Source organism: Girardinichthys multiradiatus, chromosome 9 (assembly GCF_021462225.1).
Source record: "Girardinichthys multiradiatus isolate DD_20200921_A chromosome 9, DD_fGirMul_XY1, whole genome shotgun sequence".
NCBI classification, from domain to species: domain Eukaryota; kingdom Metazoa; phylum Chordata; class Actinopteri; order Cyprinodontiformes; family Goodeidae; genus Girardinichthys; species Girardinichthys multiradiatus.
This window is the reverse complement of record NC_061802.1, coordinates 39,487,518-39,503,929: the sequence shown is the minus strand read 5'-3', so window position 1 is coordinate 39,503,929 and position 16,412 is coordinate 39,487,518. Positions and strand designations below refer to the sequence as shown.

General features: G+C 39.9%; 1 protein-coding gene across 2 annotated transcripts in view; it reads right to left on the bottom strand.

Moving 5' to 3' along the window:
- Positions 1-1,106: 1,106 nt before the first annotated feature.
- Positions 1,107-16,412, bottom strand: part of slc9a7 (solute carrier family 9 member 7) — a 33,113-nt gene continuing 17,807 nt past the window's right edge. Inside the window, exons 10-17 of one of the 2 annotated variants that reach the window (XM_047375216.1) lie at positions 16,263-16,376; positions 16,038-16,149; positions 15,797-15,950; positions 9,964-10,026; positions 7,664-7,727; positions 5,856-5,938; positions 4,906-5,011; positions 1,107-2,291 (exon numbers count right to left, since the gene is read on the bottom strand). In XM_047375216.1, coding sequence (XP_047231172.1) covers positions 2,028-2,291; positions 4,906-5,011; positions 5,856-5,938; positions 7,664-7,727; positions 9,964-10,026; positions 15,797-15,950; positions 16,038-16,149; positions 16,263-16,376 — 960 coding nt within the window. In that variant the 3' untranslated portion in view covers positions 1,107-2,027. The remainder of the gene's footprint in view (positions 2,292-4,905; positions 5,012-5,855; positions 5,939-7,663; positions 7,728-9,963; positions 10,027-15,796; positions 15,951-16,037; positions 16,150-16,262; positions 16,377-16,412) is intronic. The other variant, XM_047375217.1, reaches the window with a different exon arrangement.

Sequence of the window (16,412 nt, the reverse complement as noted above, 5' to 3'; positions counted from 1 at the left end):
TGGTAACAAAAATCCCCTCCAAGTATTTATGAAGGGATTTTAAAATGTGTACTTTGAAAAATAATTTTCACGGTGGCACAGTTGGTAGCACTGTTGCCTTGCAGCATGAAGGTCCTGGGTTCGATTCCCGGCCGGGGGTCTTTCTGCATGGAGTTTGCATGTTCTTCCTGTGCATGCGTGGGTTCTCACCGGGTATTCCGGCTTCCTCCCACAGTCCAAAGACATGCCTGTTAGGTTAATTGGTCACTCTAAATTGCCCTTAGGGGTATGAATGAGTGTGTGAATGGTTGTTTGTGTGTTGCCCTGCGATGGACTGGCGACCTGTCCAGGGTGTACCCCGCCTCTCGCCCATAGACTGCTGGAGATAGGCACCAGCTTCCCCGCGACCCACTATGGAATAAGCGGTAGAAAATGACTGACTGACATATTCCTTCACAGAGGTTTAATGGACTGGTTAAAAATTCTCCAAATGAAACCTACACCCCCAAATAAATATTTTTTTACTTCAAAACAGCCATGTTTATATAAGAAAGAATATGTTTTGTGTTTATTATGGATTTGCATGTTACATAAGCTAACTGAATATACCCACTTTAAGCTAGGATGTAGGGTAAAACTGCAGTAAAATGTGCTGTACCAAAAGACATTTACTGAAAACAATACCTGGTTAAAAACCAAGTCTATATTTTTGAATAACTGAAACAATTACCTACATGTTAATTATTGAACTTTTCAGATGCTTCCTACGCTAACCATGCTAACTCTTCCCTGCTCCTGGAGGTCAAATAAATCGTTCTGATAAATATGAAAAGTCAATGTTTTATGGATATTAGGCCTACGTGCCAAACCTCTGTTAGTGACCATGTAGTTTCAAGGTATTTTTCGCTACAGATTTTTGGTCTTAAAGTGAGAAAAGTAAAGAAACATTTGTATTTACAGTAATGTTAGCACTGCATCAATGGTAACAAGGTCCAACTTAAAAGCCAAACTGAAATTAATAATTTTACTTCCTATAAATAAAAACCTTTAACTCTTAGAACTTCTACTATCCACCGTGTAGAGATTGTAAGAGGTGTTTCAAAAATTCAGAAGATCAATGGACAAAATTGAGGTGTAATGCTACAATGGCCAGCTTTTTACTTCACTGTATAAACTGGTCTTTAACCATGTTACAGTACAAATCCTCATGCCCATTTTTTATTCCTAAATCAAATTTAGAGACATCAGGGGTTCTAAACTGTGTCTCATGACAACTTAAAGAACAAGATCCAGGTCAACTGAAAGAGATGATATCCACATACTATTTGTAACTTAGTGTAATTGGCCTTTATGTGCAGTTCAACCTAAGAAAAACAAAGCCCAGCACTGTAGTTGTTTACATGATTGTATTAAACCATGTGGAGTTGAAGTGGCTGAGAAGGTAACACTTTTACTGTCCCCTTATTTCCTCAGCAGTAGATGTTTTACACACCTACCAGAAACTGTGGTTTTAGGGGTAAATGTCTACAGGTAGTCATTTATCTCAGAACAAAATCTTTGTGTGGTTTGTTAATGCCTACGAGTGTACGATGAAGACAAACTGGTCACATCACTCAATGAGACCCGTTTTGAGACCTATTTTCCCCTTCAGCGAAATCAGTATGTTTTATTGCATGTTTGCACATGCAGCTAGTTTTGCATGAGTATACAATATTGACATGTCCTGCCATAAGAGGCTTTGAACTCTTCAGTTGTGAAGCAGCGTCAAGATTTCTTTCCTCTATACGACTGGGGTATTGTCTTCTTTGAAATAAATCTCCTTATCTAATGAGGATGAAATGCTCTGCTCCCTGGATATGAGGGAACCAAAGGTCACAATAAACCTTTCCCTCCTGTCGGCCTCCATGTATTTGATCTGTCTTATCTCTGAAGGGCTGGGCACTCTGCCTGCATGGAAGTGGAGAGAGCTGATGGTAAAATGATCTTGGTTTCAGGGCAGGGAAGGGTGGCAATTCAGGCAGGCCGTGTGGGCAGGCAGGCAGGCAGGGTCAGACGTGATCCTCCATGGGGAAAACCAGGCGCGTGCCTCTGCTCAGTAGCTCCTGTTCGCGAGAGTCCAGCTCCCGCTCCAGGGCCTCCTCTGACGTGCTGCCAATTCGTTTTCCATTTGCACTCCAGCCCAACCCCCTGGCCGCATCCGTCCTGCTGGTGGACGCCCCGTTGGTTGTGATGGCGGCGTCACCAAACGTGAAGGTCAGGTCAGCGTCATTGTGGATCAAGTCAGTGTTGGGGTCTCTTAGCTGCTCGTCGTTCTGAAATCAAAACCCAGAGTGAAACATAAGGGGACAGATCACAGTGGGCACATGAGATGTGAAAAGATGAACAGACATCAACAGTGTAAATACATGTAAGGGTAACTAGAAGACAGAGATGAAAAGCTTTCATTTAGTCATCAGTTTTGCAGCAACCAGTGTGGTAAAATAAAACAGGAAACCACAGGATGCTTTGAATCACATGTATACGCTCCAACTAACAGGCACAGATTAAATCTGATTCACAAGCACCCCTAAATCAGTAAGAAAACACATGTTGCATTCTGAATAAATAAACAGCTGAACAACATGGACTTCTCATAGCTCTGAGTGAGTAGCTGGAATTCAATAGCTAACCCATGTCCAAGTGGGATGGGGCGTGGGGTGTGGACAGCAGTCAATGCAGGGTCAATGAAAGGATTATTCAGCTCACTGGATACAACAAAAAGTTACATAACCATGCATCTCTGAGAACTATATTTGAAGGAGAAAGACGATACATTTGTCAATTAATCCATTAAAATCGGTTGTGTACTTCAATAGTTTAACAAAAGCCCACTTGAAATAAGCTGGAAACACACAGCCATCCCAGATCCTGCATGCCCCTCTTGCTGCAGCGACCACGTGAGCGCAAAGAGGGTTAACATCAGGCTGAAAACAGGGCTAAACAAATGCTCAATTCAGTTCCATTTGAGCAGTAAATGTCAACAAAATTGATCTTTTTAGAACAGGAAACTGTTACAACTGACCCAGTTGTAAAGATTATAGTCTTTACTTGGGTGAAAGCAGGGCGTGTTAAAAGGCAGATTAATAGATTTTCAATTTGTTCCCCCACATCAGTTTGTAATTTCTACATCTAAGACTAAAATAGAAGAGCAAAAATGTTTAAGGTATCCAGCTATAGAGGCATTATGAACTGCAGCAGTATTCTAAGGTCTGTAGGTCTAAGGTCAGTTTCAGCTAAGAGGCATTTCATAATATCCATAACTAAAGAGAAACCAGGCAATGAGCTTTATTTAATCCGGGCTCTCCCCACGTAGTAAGACACAGGCTCTGATGCGCCCTGATTACACGGACAGCTCCCTAAAATCACGTTGGACCTGTCAGGCTGCAGCTTCCAGACTGCAGGAAGAACATTTTTACTGGCATCAGTTTTGACTGAAAATTACCAAAACCATCTTACACACAATGCAATTTGATATACAGGAGTCTAATTTGGAATGGGTAACGTTTAGTTAAAAAAAAAATCCCATCATGTATAGTATTTTACGTAGAATAAAAAGGAGCCATTATGAAAGTGAAATCTGCATGACCAAAGCTTTGGTGCATATTTTTGTGTTTTAAATATCAGTGGGCAATGTCTGTCAGAACACTGGTCATCATTGAACTGGAGCTGAAAAGCGTCTTTTGTGCCAACAGAATACAGCCCTGCATTTTAAATGTTGCTGAAGGCCTCAGTTCTTTGTGTGTTTACTGGCAGAACAGTCTGAGAAGGAAAGAAAAAAGTTTCAGTATTCAGGGATGTTCAGACCGCCTTCTTCAGGCACAGTCTGTGGACAGTTTGTAACATTGGTTTGGCTGTTTTAATAGCCTTGCAATACAGCAACAGAATGAACTAATTACATATGAAAAAACCCTATTTTAAGACATAAACCAAATACTCTCAAACTTGGCTACATTCTTTAAACTGCAAATAAAATTTATAAAAAGGTCATTGATTGGCATGTCTTTTAGTTGATCATAGGTTGAATATAGTTTTGTCTGATAATCGTGGCTGCTCTGCATATTGCCACTTATATATAGTGCTGTAAAAAAGTATTTGCAGTTTTAGCTTCCTTTTGTTTGCCATACTTGAAGTTCAATAGTAGACAAAGATAACTGGGTAAATACAAAATGCAGTTTTCATTTAATGATTTCATTTATTGAGGGAAAAAAGCAACTCAATCTAGCCATATGTGAAAAAGTAGTTGCCCCATTTTAAATCAACTGTGATCAATCACATTTTTTAAAGGAGCCAAGTTCAAGCCACACCCAGATCTCATAACTGCCAGACTTGTAGAATCAAGATTTCCTTTGTTTTATAAAAGAAAATGTACCAGTCTGACAACATGAAGTAGGCTAAACGATCTGAAAAAACAGCACATCATCTAAAGAAATTCAAGAATACATATGAAGGAAAGTCGTGGACATCTGTCAAACTGGATAGAGTTTAAATGCCGTGTTTGGATGCCAGAACAACTAAGGCATTACAGACATCTTGATGATCCCTAAAACCTTTATGGAAGGACTTTACCAAAGGTGCGAATCCCATTACATCTGACATAAACTAACACAGCCTTTCAGAAAAATAACATATCTATCTGATTTGCCTGGAAAACTCATTAATTCTACTTTTGGTAGAAAATTGTAAAAGTAAAATGTCAAAATGCCTCTAAATGCCCCAAATATAGTATTTTTCCATTCAATATTATATAAAATGTCTGCCAACTTCACATAAATAGCAATATTGGTGTTTCAACAGCACATATTTAACAGACATTTACAAGAAAGTATTCAAATATAAAGCTTAGATTTTTTTCCACAGTAAAAATCTGAATCTATTACAAATACTCACTTCATATGCCCGGGGAGTGGTCAGACAGCTTGCCAGTGGTCCACAGTAGCTGGGTAGAGTGGAGGTGAGAGGTGGGCCACTGTGTGTCAAAATGGGCTTAAGGTAACTGGGAATTCATTAAGGGTAATATGCTGAAAACATAAATAACTACTAGCTTTTAATAAAACACATGCATCTAAAACTATACAGAAATATCCATAAAGCCTGAACTTAAACTGGGGACCCAAGATTTATGCAAGGTTTTAACGACATATCACAACTGAAAACATTACAAAACAGCTGAAATGCAAATCAAAACTGTATTTTAGAGGACGTGTATCGGTAGGATATTTGTGGCGTTTACATTTGATCTGGATTCTTTAATGTACAGAGAGGTTTCTTCTGCCTCTTGTTTGTAACCAGTAAAGCTGTGTTGGACTCTGGCTTCAAATAGTCAGGTGATTATGGGGACTGAAAGCAGATGGTCCTATACATCACACTCTGTTATTTAAACCAGCGGCCAGTTGCACAGAGGAGAAACCACACGTTGTGTCAGATATGTGGGTCAGGCCTGCAAAATAAGCCAAATCTACCATTGCTTTGCTTTGGCTCCAAATAGCGTGCAACACCAGGGGGAGAGTTTTTCCCCTTTGGAAAACACAGCTGTCCCACTAAAAGGCAGAAACAATCAACCACCTGTGGAGACAATTGTTTTACAGGGATGGGAAGGGTGGAGGAAATGAGAGGATGAGCCTCTAAACGTATCACCTTGAGTCTGTTGTTGAAGGTGAGCAGAAGGAAAATGCAAACATTTCATAATATTATGTCAACTTATCTAATTCAGGATGAACCAGTTTACTTAGAAAATGGGCACCAGACACCAATCCCGACCTGCTGCTAGATCAGACAGATATTTACCTTGTAATTCAATCACAAAGGATTCATACCAAAGCAGAACACAAAAAGGATACTTGTGGTCAAATGTATACCAGAGCCTGAAGAGCCAAGCACTCTCCTGTTTGGTTTTACTTTGGCCTTCATCCTGGGGGCCATCCTGGAAAAAACACATGATTGAAATAATAAATACATTTTGTGTCATCTCACAGTGAATGCAGTCAGACAACAGCACCAGAGATTGGTTTACATTTGCTATAGTGAAGGCTTACAAATCTAATGTAAATCAGTTACATGTATTCTTGGCTTTTGACCTTTTTAATCTGCATGCAGCATGCATCAGACCTGGGTAATGAAGAGATTTAATGGAAAATGTTTTTTCCCAAACGTTCACATGATGAACATTTATATTGTTTTAAACTAAACATTTGTCAACTAACTGAATGGGAACCCTTGCATTTTGTGGCATCACAATAACTAATAGAGTCCATCAAAATACACAGATACGACAAAACAATAGGACCCACAGGCCCAATAATGCGTTTGCGCCCTTTATCTTGCCAAAACAGCCCCAACCCATTGAGGCATGGACTCCACTAGATCACTAAGGCTGTGTGATGTGTCAGGCACAACATGTTAGCAGCCGATCTGTGTATTATGAGGCGGTATCTCCATGAAACAAGTTGTCCAAGAGATATCAACACATCAAACTCGTTGCTTTGGTCCTCAAACCACTGCTGCATATTTTTGCTCTGTGGCAGAAAGCGGCACAGCCGTCTGGTGTGGATGTGATCTTTCACTATGCTTTGATAGGTTGTGTGTGTCAAAGCAACATCCACACGGATGACAGAACCTGAGGTTTCTCAGCAGAACAATATCCAAAGCATCTTACCATCTCTGCTAGCTTGCCTTCTTCCAATAGTGCATCCTGGTGCCTGGCTCCCCAGGTAAGAGACATACAAGCAACCAATCATCTATGTGTTTAACAAGTTTGATTCATCAGATCAGGCCACCTTCTTCCATTGGTCTGGCCTGTAGTTCCGCTGCTCGTGTCGCCATTGTTGTTGCTTTCAGAGGTGGACAGGGGTCAGCAAGCGTGCCCTAAATGATCTCCGGCTATACAGGTCCACACACAACAAACTGCTACACCCTGTGTATTCTGACCTTTTCTCAGAACAAAAATCATCTTCTTCAGCAATTTGAGCCTTATGATCTCCTCTGTTGGGTCACACCACAGGTGTATCAATGAGCCTTGGCCTGGCATGATTCGCTCGCTGGTTAATCACTCTTCCTTCCTTAGAGCACTTTTAATAGTTCCAGAGCAGGAACATCCCATGAGAGCTTTAGTTTTGAAGAGGCTCTGACCCTGTCATCTGGAAATCACAATTTGGCCCCTGATGCCAAAATCCTTAAACTTGTCTATATCTCTTGCTTCTCATAAGCTCACTGCCGAATACATGTAATGATTATTCACTTTACCCATCAGTGACCATAATGTTATACCCAATCTGTGTATTTTTCAATCAGAACTTTACAGTCATTGGCATGTGAACCACATTTGGCATTACTGTAGCTGGGAAAATGTTATGTTTAGGTTTAGGACATAAGATCACAATAACTAGTGTAATTACTGAAATCATGATGTTTTACAGGCCACCGAAGGAACCTGTGAGACATTCTCCTAACAGGTTGGACAAGAGTCGATATAACAGATTAACTTGTACGGACATGTCCTAAAAGCATATGTAACACCACAGCCACCACACAATGTACCTTTTGATACTATATTTCCATGTACTCAGTTAAACTGACTTTAAACAACATAGACTACAAAACAGCAGAACTGGAACAGATTCAGAAAAGTGAATCTGGGTGAGCTTCTCACCCCCTGGAGGACTTGGAAGCTGTCTCCAGAGGGCTGTAGGTCTTGATCTGGATCCACACCAACCCTGTAACATGGGAGGGAAATGGAAAAATAAATGTTTTAAACTTGTGATTAGCAACAACTACAAGAAGTACTCATGTCCTAACACACAAAAGTGCTGAGTTGCTAAACCATGTTCCCTTAGGACACAGACCAGCATCAGCATTTAACCCAAAGCGAGTTAAAGACAAACCGACACAGAGAAAAGACGTGGTGTAAGAATAACACAGACATGGAGGGTGTTATGTCCAGTTAGTATGTTGATTGCTGACTGAAAACATAAATCATTAACCTCAGAACCAAGTAATATTTTTACTTGTGCCGGAAATCTCCCATTCACCCCAACCCAAAGAGAGAAGGATCGGTTTCAAGTGCAAGAAACAGCTTACTAAACAAATGTTTCACATTTCCCACATACGCTGCTGTGTGTTTCTTAACACTGACCAAGTCATAACCCTAGAATACATCCCTTCGATAGTCCACTGCATCTATGGCGAAAGCATGCAACCATATACAGAGGCTACAGTCCTCGAATGGTGGCTGTCCTGGGTTCGAGTCCCGGACCCGGCAACATTTACCGAATGTCTCCCCCTCTCTCTACCCCTCTTTCCTGTCTACCCACTGTCAAAAATGGAAAATAAAGGCCACTAGTGCGGAAAAAATATCTTTAAAAAAAAAAAAAGTAATTACTCAGGTCAGACCAGTTTTCTGGCCAATCCAGGACAGTGACACCATGGTCATTAAAGCATGTTTTGGTACCTTTGACAGTGTGGCTGGGTGCCCAATCGAGCCCAATTTACTTTTTGAACCACTGAGCAACAGTTCAATACTCTTTCACGTTAGCCCAGATAAGATGTTTCTGATACTGTCTCTGCCATAATCATCATAATTTACAGAAATAACAACTAAACATGTGTGCTCTATGAAAGAGTTGAAGTTATTGAACTGAATTGCCACTATAAATTAACGTCAATATTTTCAAATGTACTGAAATGTGTGAAATTAAAAATTTAATCAAATTTAAACTCAAATTACCTTTTCTTTCTAGCCATTTCCTTCCATTAGGTTAAGCTAACCAGCAGATAATGTTTCTGTAGAGGTCTGCTGTAACTCTCTACTAGACAAAGTGACTTCCAAAAAGTCAAACATTACGGACTTATTTATATAGCACATGCATATTTTCAGTCTTTGTAGCTGCTCATGGTTTATGTCTACTATGATTTCTTTCAACAGCCGAATGTATGAAACCTGAACAGGCTGGTTTTCAAGGAGCACTTTTCTTCTGGTTAAACTAACTCTAATCCATGTGGATGGAGACCAAGGCAGAGACGTGACGCCTGTCAGGTGTGTGTGTGGTGTGTGTGTGTGTGTGTGTGTGTCGGGGGGGGGGGGGGGTGTTAGGCTCCAAGGACACCAGGGGGCATGCCAACAACATAGGTATGCAAATGATGCAGGGAGGTGCTGCAGAAAGGATCCGGGAGAAACAAACTTAACAGTAACTGCCCCTCTCCCCCCAAAAAGAGAGAAGCACAGCCTGACTCACATTTCCTAGGATAAAAGCTAAAAACTAGTCCAACCTGCACAGACTGTAGGGGAATCCTCCAATGACTTCATCATACCCTTTAATCCTAATCCTGAAACATCCACTCCTACTCTTTTAATCCATCAGATATTCCTTGCAAGCAATTTTGTTTCTGCCCTCTAGCAAATCCCAAAAAGAGCATGTAAAAAAAAAAACAAAAAAAAACAGAGCAACCACCTGGCCACAGTTCGGCTTCTGCATACCATCCTCCCTCTTTGGCACAAACAATTCCAATCACTTCGTGTGAGTGTCAAGCTGCTTCTGCATAGAGACAGTGTGTCATTTGTTTCTTGCTTTGCGGTGTGTGCGTCTGTGTATGGACGGGGGGGGGGGTTGCGGTGTCGTTTGGAGGCACAGTAGGTGCCCAATCAACTAAGATTATAGAGAAAAAGGGAACAGACTGTTTTTCGCAACATAGAGAGCAGCCTTGGCTGAAATATTTTACTGCATCCGGCTGAGGTATTTGTTCAAGCAGCAGCAGCTCAACCCCGGCCAGACTGCCATTTAACACAATCAGCTCAACGCTCAGGTGGTTTCAAACCTATTTTCAGAGCAGATATTTTTATGGACCTTTGTTGAAGATGTCCACTTTTTCCCTTCACCAGAAAAAGAGTGAAATACAAGATGTTTCCCAACACCAGATAGCATCAGTGAACTGATTCACATTCAGATACGGCACCTGGAATATTCCCACTTTCCGTGTTGACAGCGCTCATCCTGAAATCTTTTGCCGTTTCCAAATCTATCACATCATAAACACATGCATTTTGCATTAGATATAAATAGAACAAGGACCATCAGAGTACATTGTGCAATATGGGGCTCATTGGATTTTATTTCTACTTTAGGGATTAAAGGGGATACCTGGATACAAAAAATAAAATAAAAAAATGGATGTGGATGAAAGCATAATCATGTTATCCTGAGGTAGAAAGAGTATGTCTTGGTCAGCAGTAATATAAAACCAGACATTTGTTTATACCTCTTTCTTCACAGGTTTGAATTGTTTTGATAGGGAATAGGATAATAATAAAAGAATAAGGACAAATTAAAGTTAGGAAATAAAATGCTGGACTGTGAATGATATTAAAGTAATATCAGCTCTTTATATTAGTATGTTTTTTTACCATAGTAGCAAAAACATGGTTTAGGTTTTCCATATCTGAAGTACAGTAAAAGCAGCTTGATTTGCAACATGGTGTAGGTATGCTTTCCTCCAGCAAAGACTGGGAAGCTGGTCAGAGTTGTTTGAATGATGGATGCAGCTAAATAGATGGCAATACTGGGAAAACAACTGGTAAAGGATGCAAAAGATTTAAGACTGGGGTGGATGTTTACCTTCCTGCTGGATGATGACCCTAAACATTCAGCCAGAGCTATAATGGAATGGTTAGGATAATAGATAAATAAAATAGCTAAAAATATATTGAACTTTGTGGGTGTAATGTAACAAAACAAAACATAAAAAAGAGGAAGGAGTAGGAATATCCTTGTACAGCTGTGTAAAACTGACCACACAGTGGGGAACAGTGTGGGATAAATAGAATCCTCTGCTTTGGGAAACTGGACTGATCCTTACACTTGGCACTGGAGTTTAGCAGATGTGTCGATTTACACATGACAAAAACTGCTGGATGACATAACCATAGCTCTTCAACTGACCAATGAGCAGCATCCAGTGCTTGTATTGGAAAAAGTTATCTTCTTTATCTTCTGGGAGTTCAGTTGCTATTTTGGAATACTGACACAAGGCTTGGTTTATCCCCCCTCAGACCTTGAACTTGCACTCAGCCTTTACCTCCTCATTTCCTTCTGTTGAATGTTGTATTTAAACAATGTAAATACAAGTCAAGTAAAAATGTTAAAATGTTTTTACCGAGAAAAAATAAATCTGCATTAATGCATTTAAGATGTATTTGGATTTTCAACAATATATTAATAAATACCCTAGAAAATACTACATAGTAATAACTAATTATAATGTTTACTACTCCCATCACTTTTATTATAGTTTAAAGTAACTCCGCTGTAGTACACTATATATAATGAATGAATAAAGTAGTTTACATATATGACCTAAGTGTAGCATTTTTAACTATTTAAGCAGAAAATACATTTCTTTATTTTATTTTTTTTTACATTTACTGACTTTAACCAAACACTAACAAGTACATTTGGGAAATATACATTTTAATAAACAAATGTTTCTATTAAGTTACATTTTAGGTATTTTTTTAAATGTTTTAGTATAGCAGTTGCTTTTCGCTCATAAGCCCATTGATGACTTGAGACTTAATAAATCAGGTTCTCAGAACTTTCACAAAATTCTACTGCAAGTTATAATAATATCCGTCACCATACGTCATCCGACATGAGAACATAATGTGTTCTCATGGAAACAATGAGTCAAAGGCAAACTATAAGTAGAATAGAAATTATTTGTATGAAGTAGCCAATAGCAACTGAAGTAATGGCAACTCCAAATAAAGAGAATAAACACCGTACCAAGGACTTAACCCTTTGAGTTCTATCATCTAAGAGGCTGTATATGTTTTGAAACATTTTGCACTCACTTCACTTTAAAGTAATGCAAAGTAAACCACAACATGAAGATAATTCAGAATGTGTGAGTTTGTCTAGGAATGATGTTGAAAGCGCAGCATCGTTTTCTGAAGGTCTATAAAAGATTTCCTTAAACATTTATTTCCCTTTGTAGAGGCTATAACCATGAAAATACTCAGAAGCTCATTTACTTCTGTTTAAAATGGGAAAGACTAGAGAACGTACCATTTTAGAGAGGCAGATGTGTTTTGATCATGACAAGTCAAAAAACATGTGCAAGAAATAGTTACTGGTCTAAAGTTGCCAACATCTACAGTCAGAAGAATAACTTGGGGACTGGTGGCCCAGTGGTTAGGGAGCAAGGCATTTGCATCCTGGAGAGGCCACAAGTACCCTGGTTCAAAACCCACAGCTGGCCACTCTGGGTCCCTGAGCAAGACCCCTTAGCCCCTGAATGCTCCCCAGGAGCCATACAAAGGCAGACCACTGCTCCCTAAGGAATGGGTCAAATGCAGAGGACAATTTTTCCGTTGTGAGATCAGTAAAGTCTAAATTATTATCATTATTATTATTAAAACATTTTAAACAAATGGAAACTTAATCTTCAGAACCTACTGTTGGAAAACTGCAACTAAAAGGGGGAACCTTGGTTTCACCAAGGCTTCACAGGAACTATTTATTTTCATTTTATTTTCTGTTCCCTCTGTAGTTTTCATTATGATTGTTACATTTTGTTTCTTCAACTTCACTCAACATGTCTGACATCATGCACACTATGGAGGGACAGCTGCTTCAGATCCATGAGGTGTTTTCCCATAAATATATTAACAGAAATCATTACCCTGAGAGTAGAGCAAAAGAAAATCTCAATCACAAAAATTATCTTTGGGGCAAACAGATTAGCAGGCCTTTCCTGACCCAGAATAAGTAACAGGGATCTCTTGGTCTTGACGGCTTCTCTGCCAAACAGCGAGATAAGCATCACGCTCGTGTGCTTGCAGACATTCATCTGAAGCCAAACACCAGCAGTGTTTCTTTACAGGCAACACGGCATCCGTCCCACATCACATTTCAGTCATCGCCCAAGTGCCTGATAATCCCAACAGCTTCCTAGAATGCTCTGTCTCGACAGGTTACAGATGACAAGTTCCTCAAAAAAATGAGGCGAAAACACATCTGAATAACAGGCCGTCTGTACCCTGACTGTCCAGTTATTTTGTGTAAATCGGTGTGGAGTCCGTTATATGAGATTAGACTACAACCACTGAGGCAGCTGATATTTGCATGCTGTACAGCACATGTCCCAGTATCCACGGCACTGAGGTTCACAGGGCGGTTTGGCAGTGCTCTAAAACCTCTGGCAAACAATAGCTCCAGTCCGGTCTGAGGAGGCATTACTCATATTAAACAGAGCCTGTTCACTCAGGGCGCTGCTGCCAGGAATGAGATAATCCGCTTTATTTTGATAGATAGAAGCTCTCAGTGCATCATGGGCAGACAAACAGAAGTGAGGCCAAACTCAACCCAGACAACAAAACAACCAAATCAAATTACAGCAGCAGCAGTAGCACAACTCATAACATAGCAACTTGGAACAGACTCAGAGGTGGCAATCTGATGATTAAAACCATTTTTTGTTCTGGCTCAAGATAAAATGGTCAATGATGTACTTAGGACAAATCCTAAAGCAGATCTTAAAACAATCCCAGCAGCTCTATGGGGAGAAACCGAGAGAGCAGCAGAGAACTCTGGCCCCCTCTCCTGGCAGCCCATCACTCATTCAATTACAAACTGAAAGAGCATTGTCATGGTAGAGGTAAACAAAAAGTTTATCTCAGCTATCAGCTACTGAAATACAGTACATCTGCATGCCAAATTTGAGGGGATTTCTGATAAGCCATTTGTGTGTGTATTTATGCAATACCTCTGACATCAGTCAGTCTACAACACTGCACCAGTTAAACCATTTACTTACACTAGTTAAATGTTTTGCTGCTCTAGCTTGGGAAAAAAGTAATTATTTGTCAACTACTGGCACTTTAGTCTGACTAATAGGAGCAGACATTTCACTATGCATGCTCAGTATGAGGGATTGCTGCAAAGTCAACGCCAGTGACTGTCCACTATCCTAACATGCACATCCAGGAGGAGGGAATGCTCCAAGTCACTGACTGGATGCAATCTGCTGGGTTTCCTTAGACAGAAAAACTTTTTATCCAATTTGAATAAATAACTAACTCTGACTGCACTGTTCAATGGTTAGGATTAATTGTAATGTATGAACCTGACTGTTGTGAAGTGCCTTGAGACAACATGTGTTGTGAATTGGCGCTATATAAATAAAACTGAATTGAACTAGTCTGCCAGAGGGAGGCACTACTCACACAAATGTCCAAGCTACTTGGCTGTTTGATGCAACAGTGACAAGAACAGACTTGTTGACAACTACGTCATACTCATTAACTAAATGGCATTTAATGCCAACATGTTTAGGCAACACAAATTATGATCAGTAGTTCACTAGTAACACTTAAAAGTGCACACTAGTTCACCCTAAATACACACTGATTGATTTGCTGAGGCCATTTCGGCCCACTCTTAAATGTGTCTGCTTGACTAGAGGAACCTAGGTATTTTACAATCCACTAGTCTTAAAGATAACTAATTAAAGTTTTTATGGTCTTGCTAGTTCCCTTGAGCAGCGAAACATGCCAACTAGTTAACCAGCATGCCAGAAATACTTGCTAGTTTACTAACAAACATTTGTGCTTACTTGTTAAGTAGTAAGGCCTTAATTGTTCACTAGGCCTTATGTAATGTATCACTATGTCAGACTAGACTGCAGTCACATAGTTTAGTCTAACTCTCAGATAGTGCTTTAAGAGCTTATAACATCTGTATCCACCCTGTATCTCTGCAGAAGTCTGCATGCAGCCCAGATTTCTGTGTCCTCTTTGGTTGTGCGTGCTGGCAGGAATGATATCAGCCTAACTCAGAGCATGGCGCCAAACTCACATCAAAGTAAACACATCGACAGAAGAAAAAAATGCAAACAATAGAGCAAACTGAAGTACTTTATGTGGAGCACTGTTGTTTGGCTGGGGTATAAATAGTATGAATAGGAGTGTGTCCTTATCCACAAGGTACAAGTAGTTCCCGTATGGACGAGGAGAAGTATGCTTAGTCTTTAAGGGCTTTTTCTGACCTAATGTGAGCAAACGTCTAACTAGTGCAGAATGGTTGTGAACCATTTGGTGAATATGATTGCTGCAATCAACGACACTGAATAAATATACACATGGTTTGCCAATACTTTCCTTTTAAGTAGATACAATAAACCTAGAAACATGATTTAATTTGTGTCTAATCTAAACAAATTGCCTAGAAGGCACACGGGGCTGTGCGTGGTGTAGCGATAGAGAGGGCGCCCCATATACAGAGGCTATAGTCCTCGACTCAGCCATCCTGGGTTCAATTCCCGACCTCGAGACCTTTGCTGCATGTCTTCGCCACCTCACTCTCTGCCCATTTCCTGTCTGGTAAATGTCAATAAAGGCCACTAATGCCAATAGCTTATGGCTAAGCTAATGCATAGCTTAGTGTTATTTTTGTTCTTTTGATGAAACATGGACATAACCAAAATGGAGGAAGAAATTAATCATGAAAGTCAACAAGTAAAAACACAAGTAAATATTTCATTTGAAGAAATTATGTTCATTTCCAGCTAGAAGCTAGAGAAGAGGTTTGTTGACTGTAGCACATGTCAAAGTTTATTTCAGCTCAGAGATTGTCAAGTTAGACTAAGTGATATTTTACTTCTGACAGAAACTTTAACAATAACTATGCAAATACATAATGATAGCAACATTTTTGTATAAACTATGCAGAACATTATGCTCCCTTAAAATGTTTCTTATGTAGTCATGTTATTTCAAGACAGATTGTGTCACCTGATATGTAGCCAGGAAAGCATGGGTGTAGTTCCCCCACCAAATACCCAGACCGTGAAGAAGACAATGAGGAGTGTGGTGGTAAACATCATCTGCCGGGCGTAGGTGGCAGTGTCGCGGATAGCTAAGGCAAATGCCATCGCTCCGCGTAAACCTAGAAAAGTTGCCATCCCAAAACTGTTACACACTAAATCCGCTGAGATTAGCAATATTAGTTAAACTTTTTGTTTTTATTTTGTACCTGCAAACATCATCATGTGCTGGAAGTTTCCTCTGATCTTGTCCCTTCGACCGAGGTTGAGGAGGAAGGACAGCGGGTAAATGTTGAGAGCTCTGCCAATAAATATGGCAATCTGACACAGGTTGGTTAAGAAGACTGATGCTTCTAAGCTGCAAACTGTTACCAAGAATTATAGATATTTTTTTATGTTTGTTAGGATTTTTTTTCAGGGTATTGAAAGGATACAAAAGCTCCCATGATAAAGATGGGGCTGAAAATGTGATTCTGGAAGGTGAACAGAGCCAAGCCCATGTAGGAGAAGATGAAATTCTCAGCCAGGAAGTGAAGAACCTCAAAGAGCTGTGAATTAAATACAATTTTAGTCTTTTGATTTAG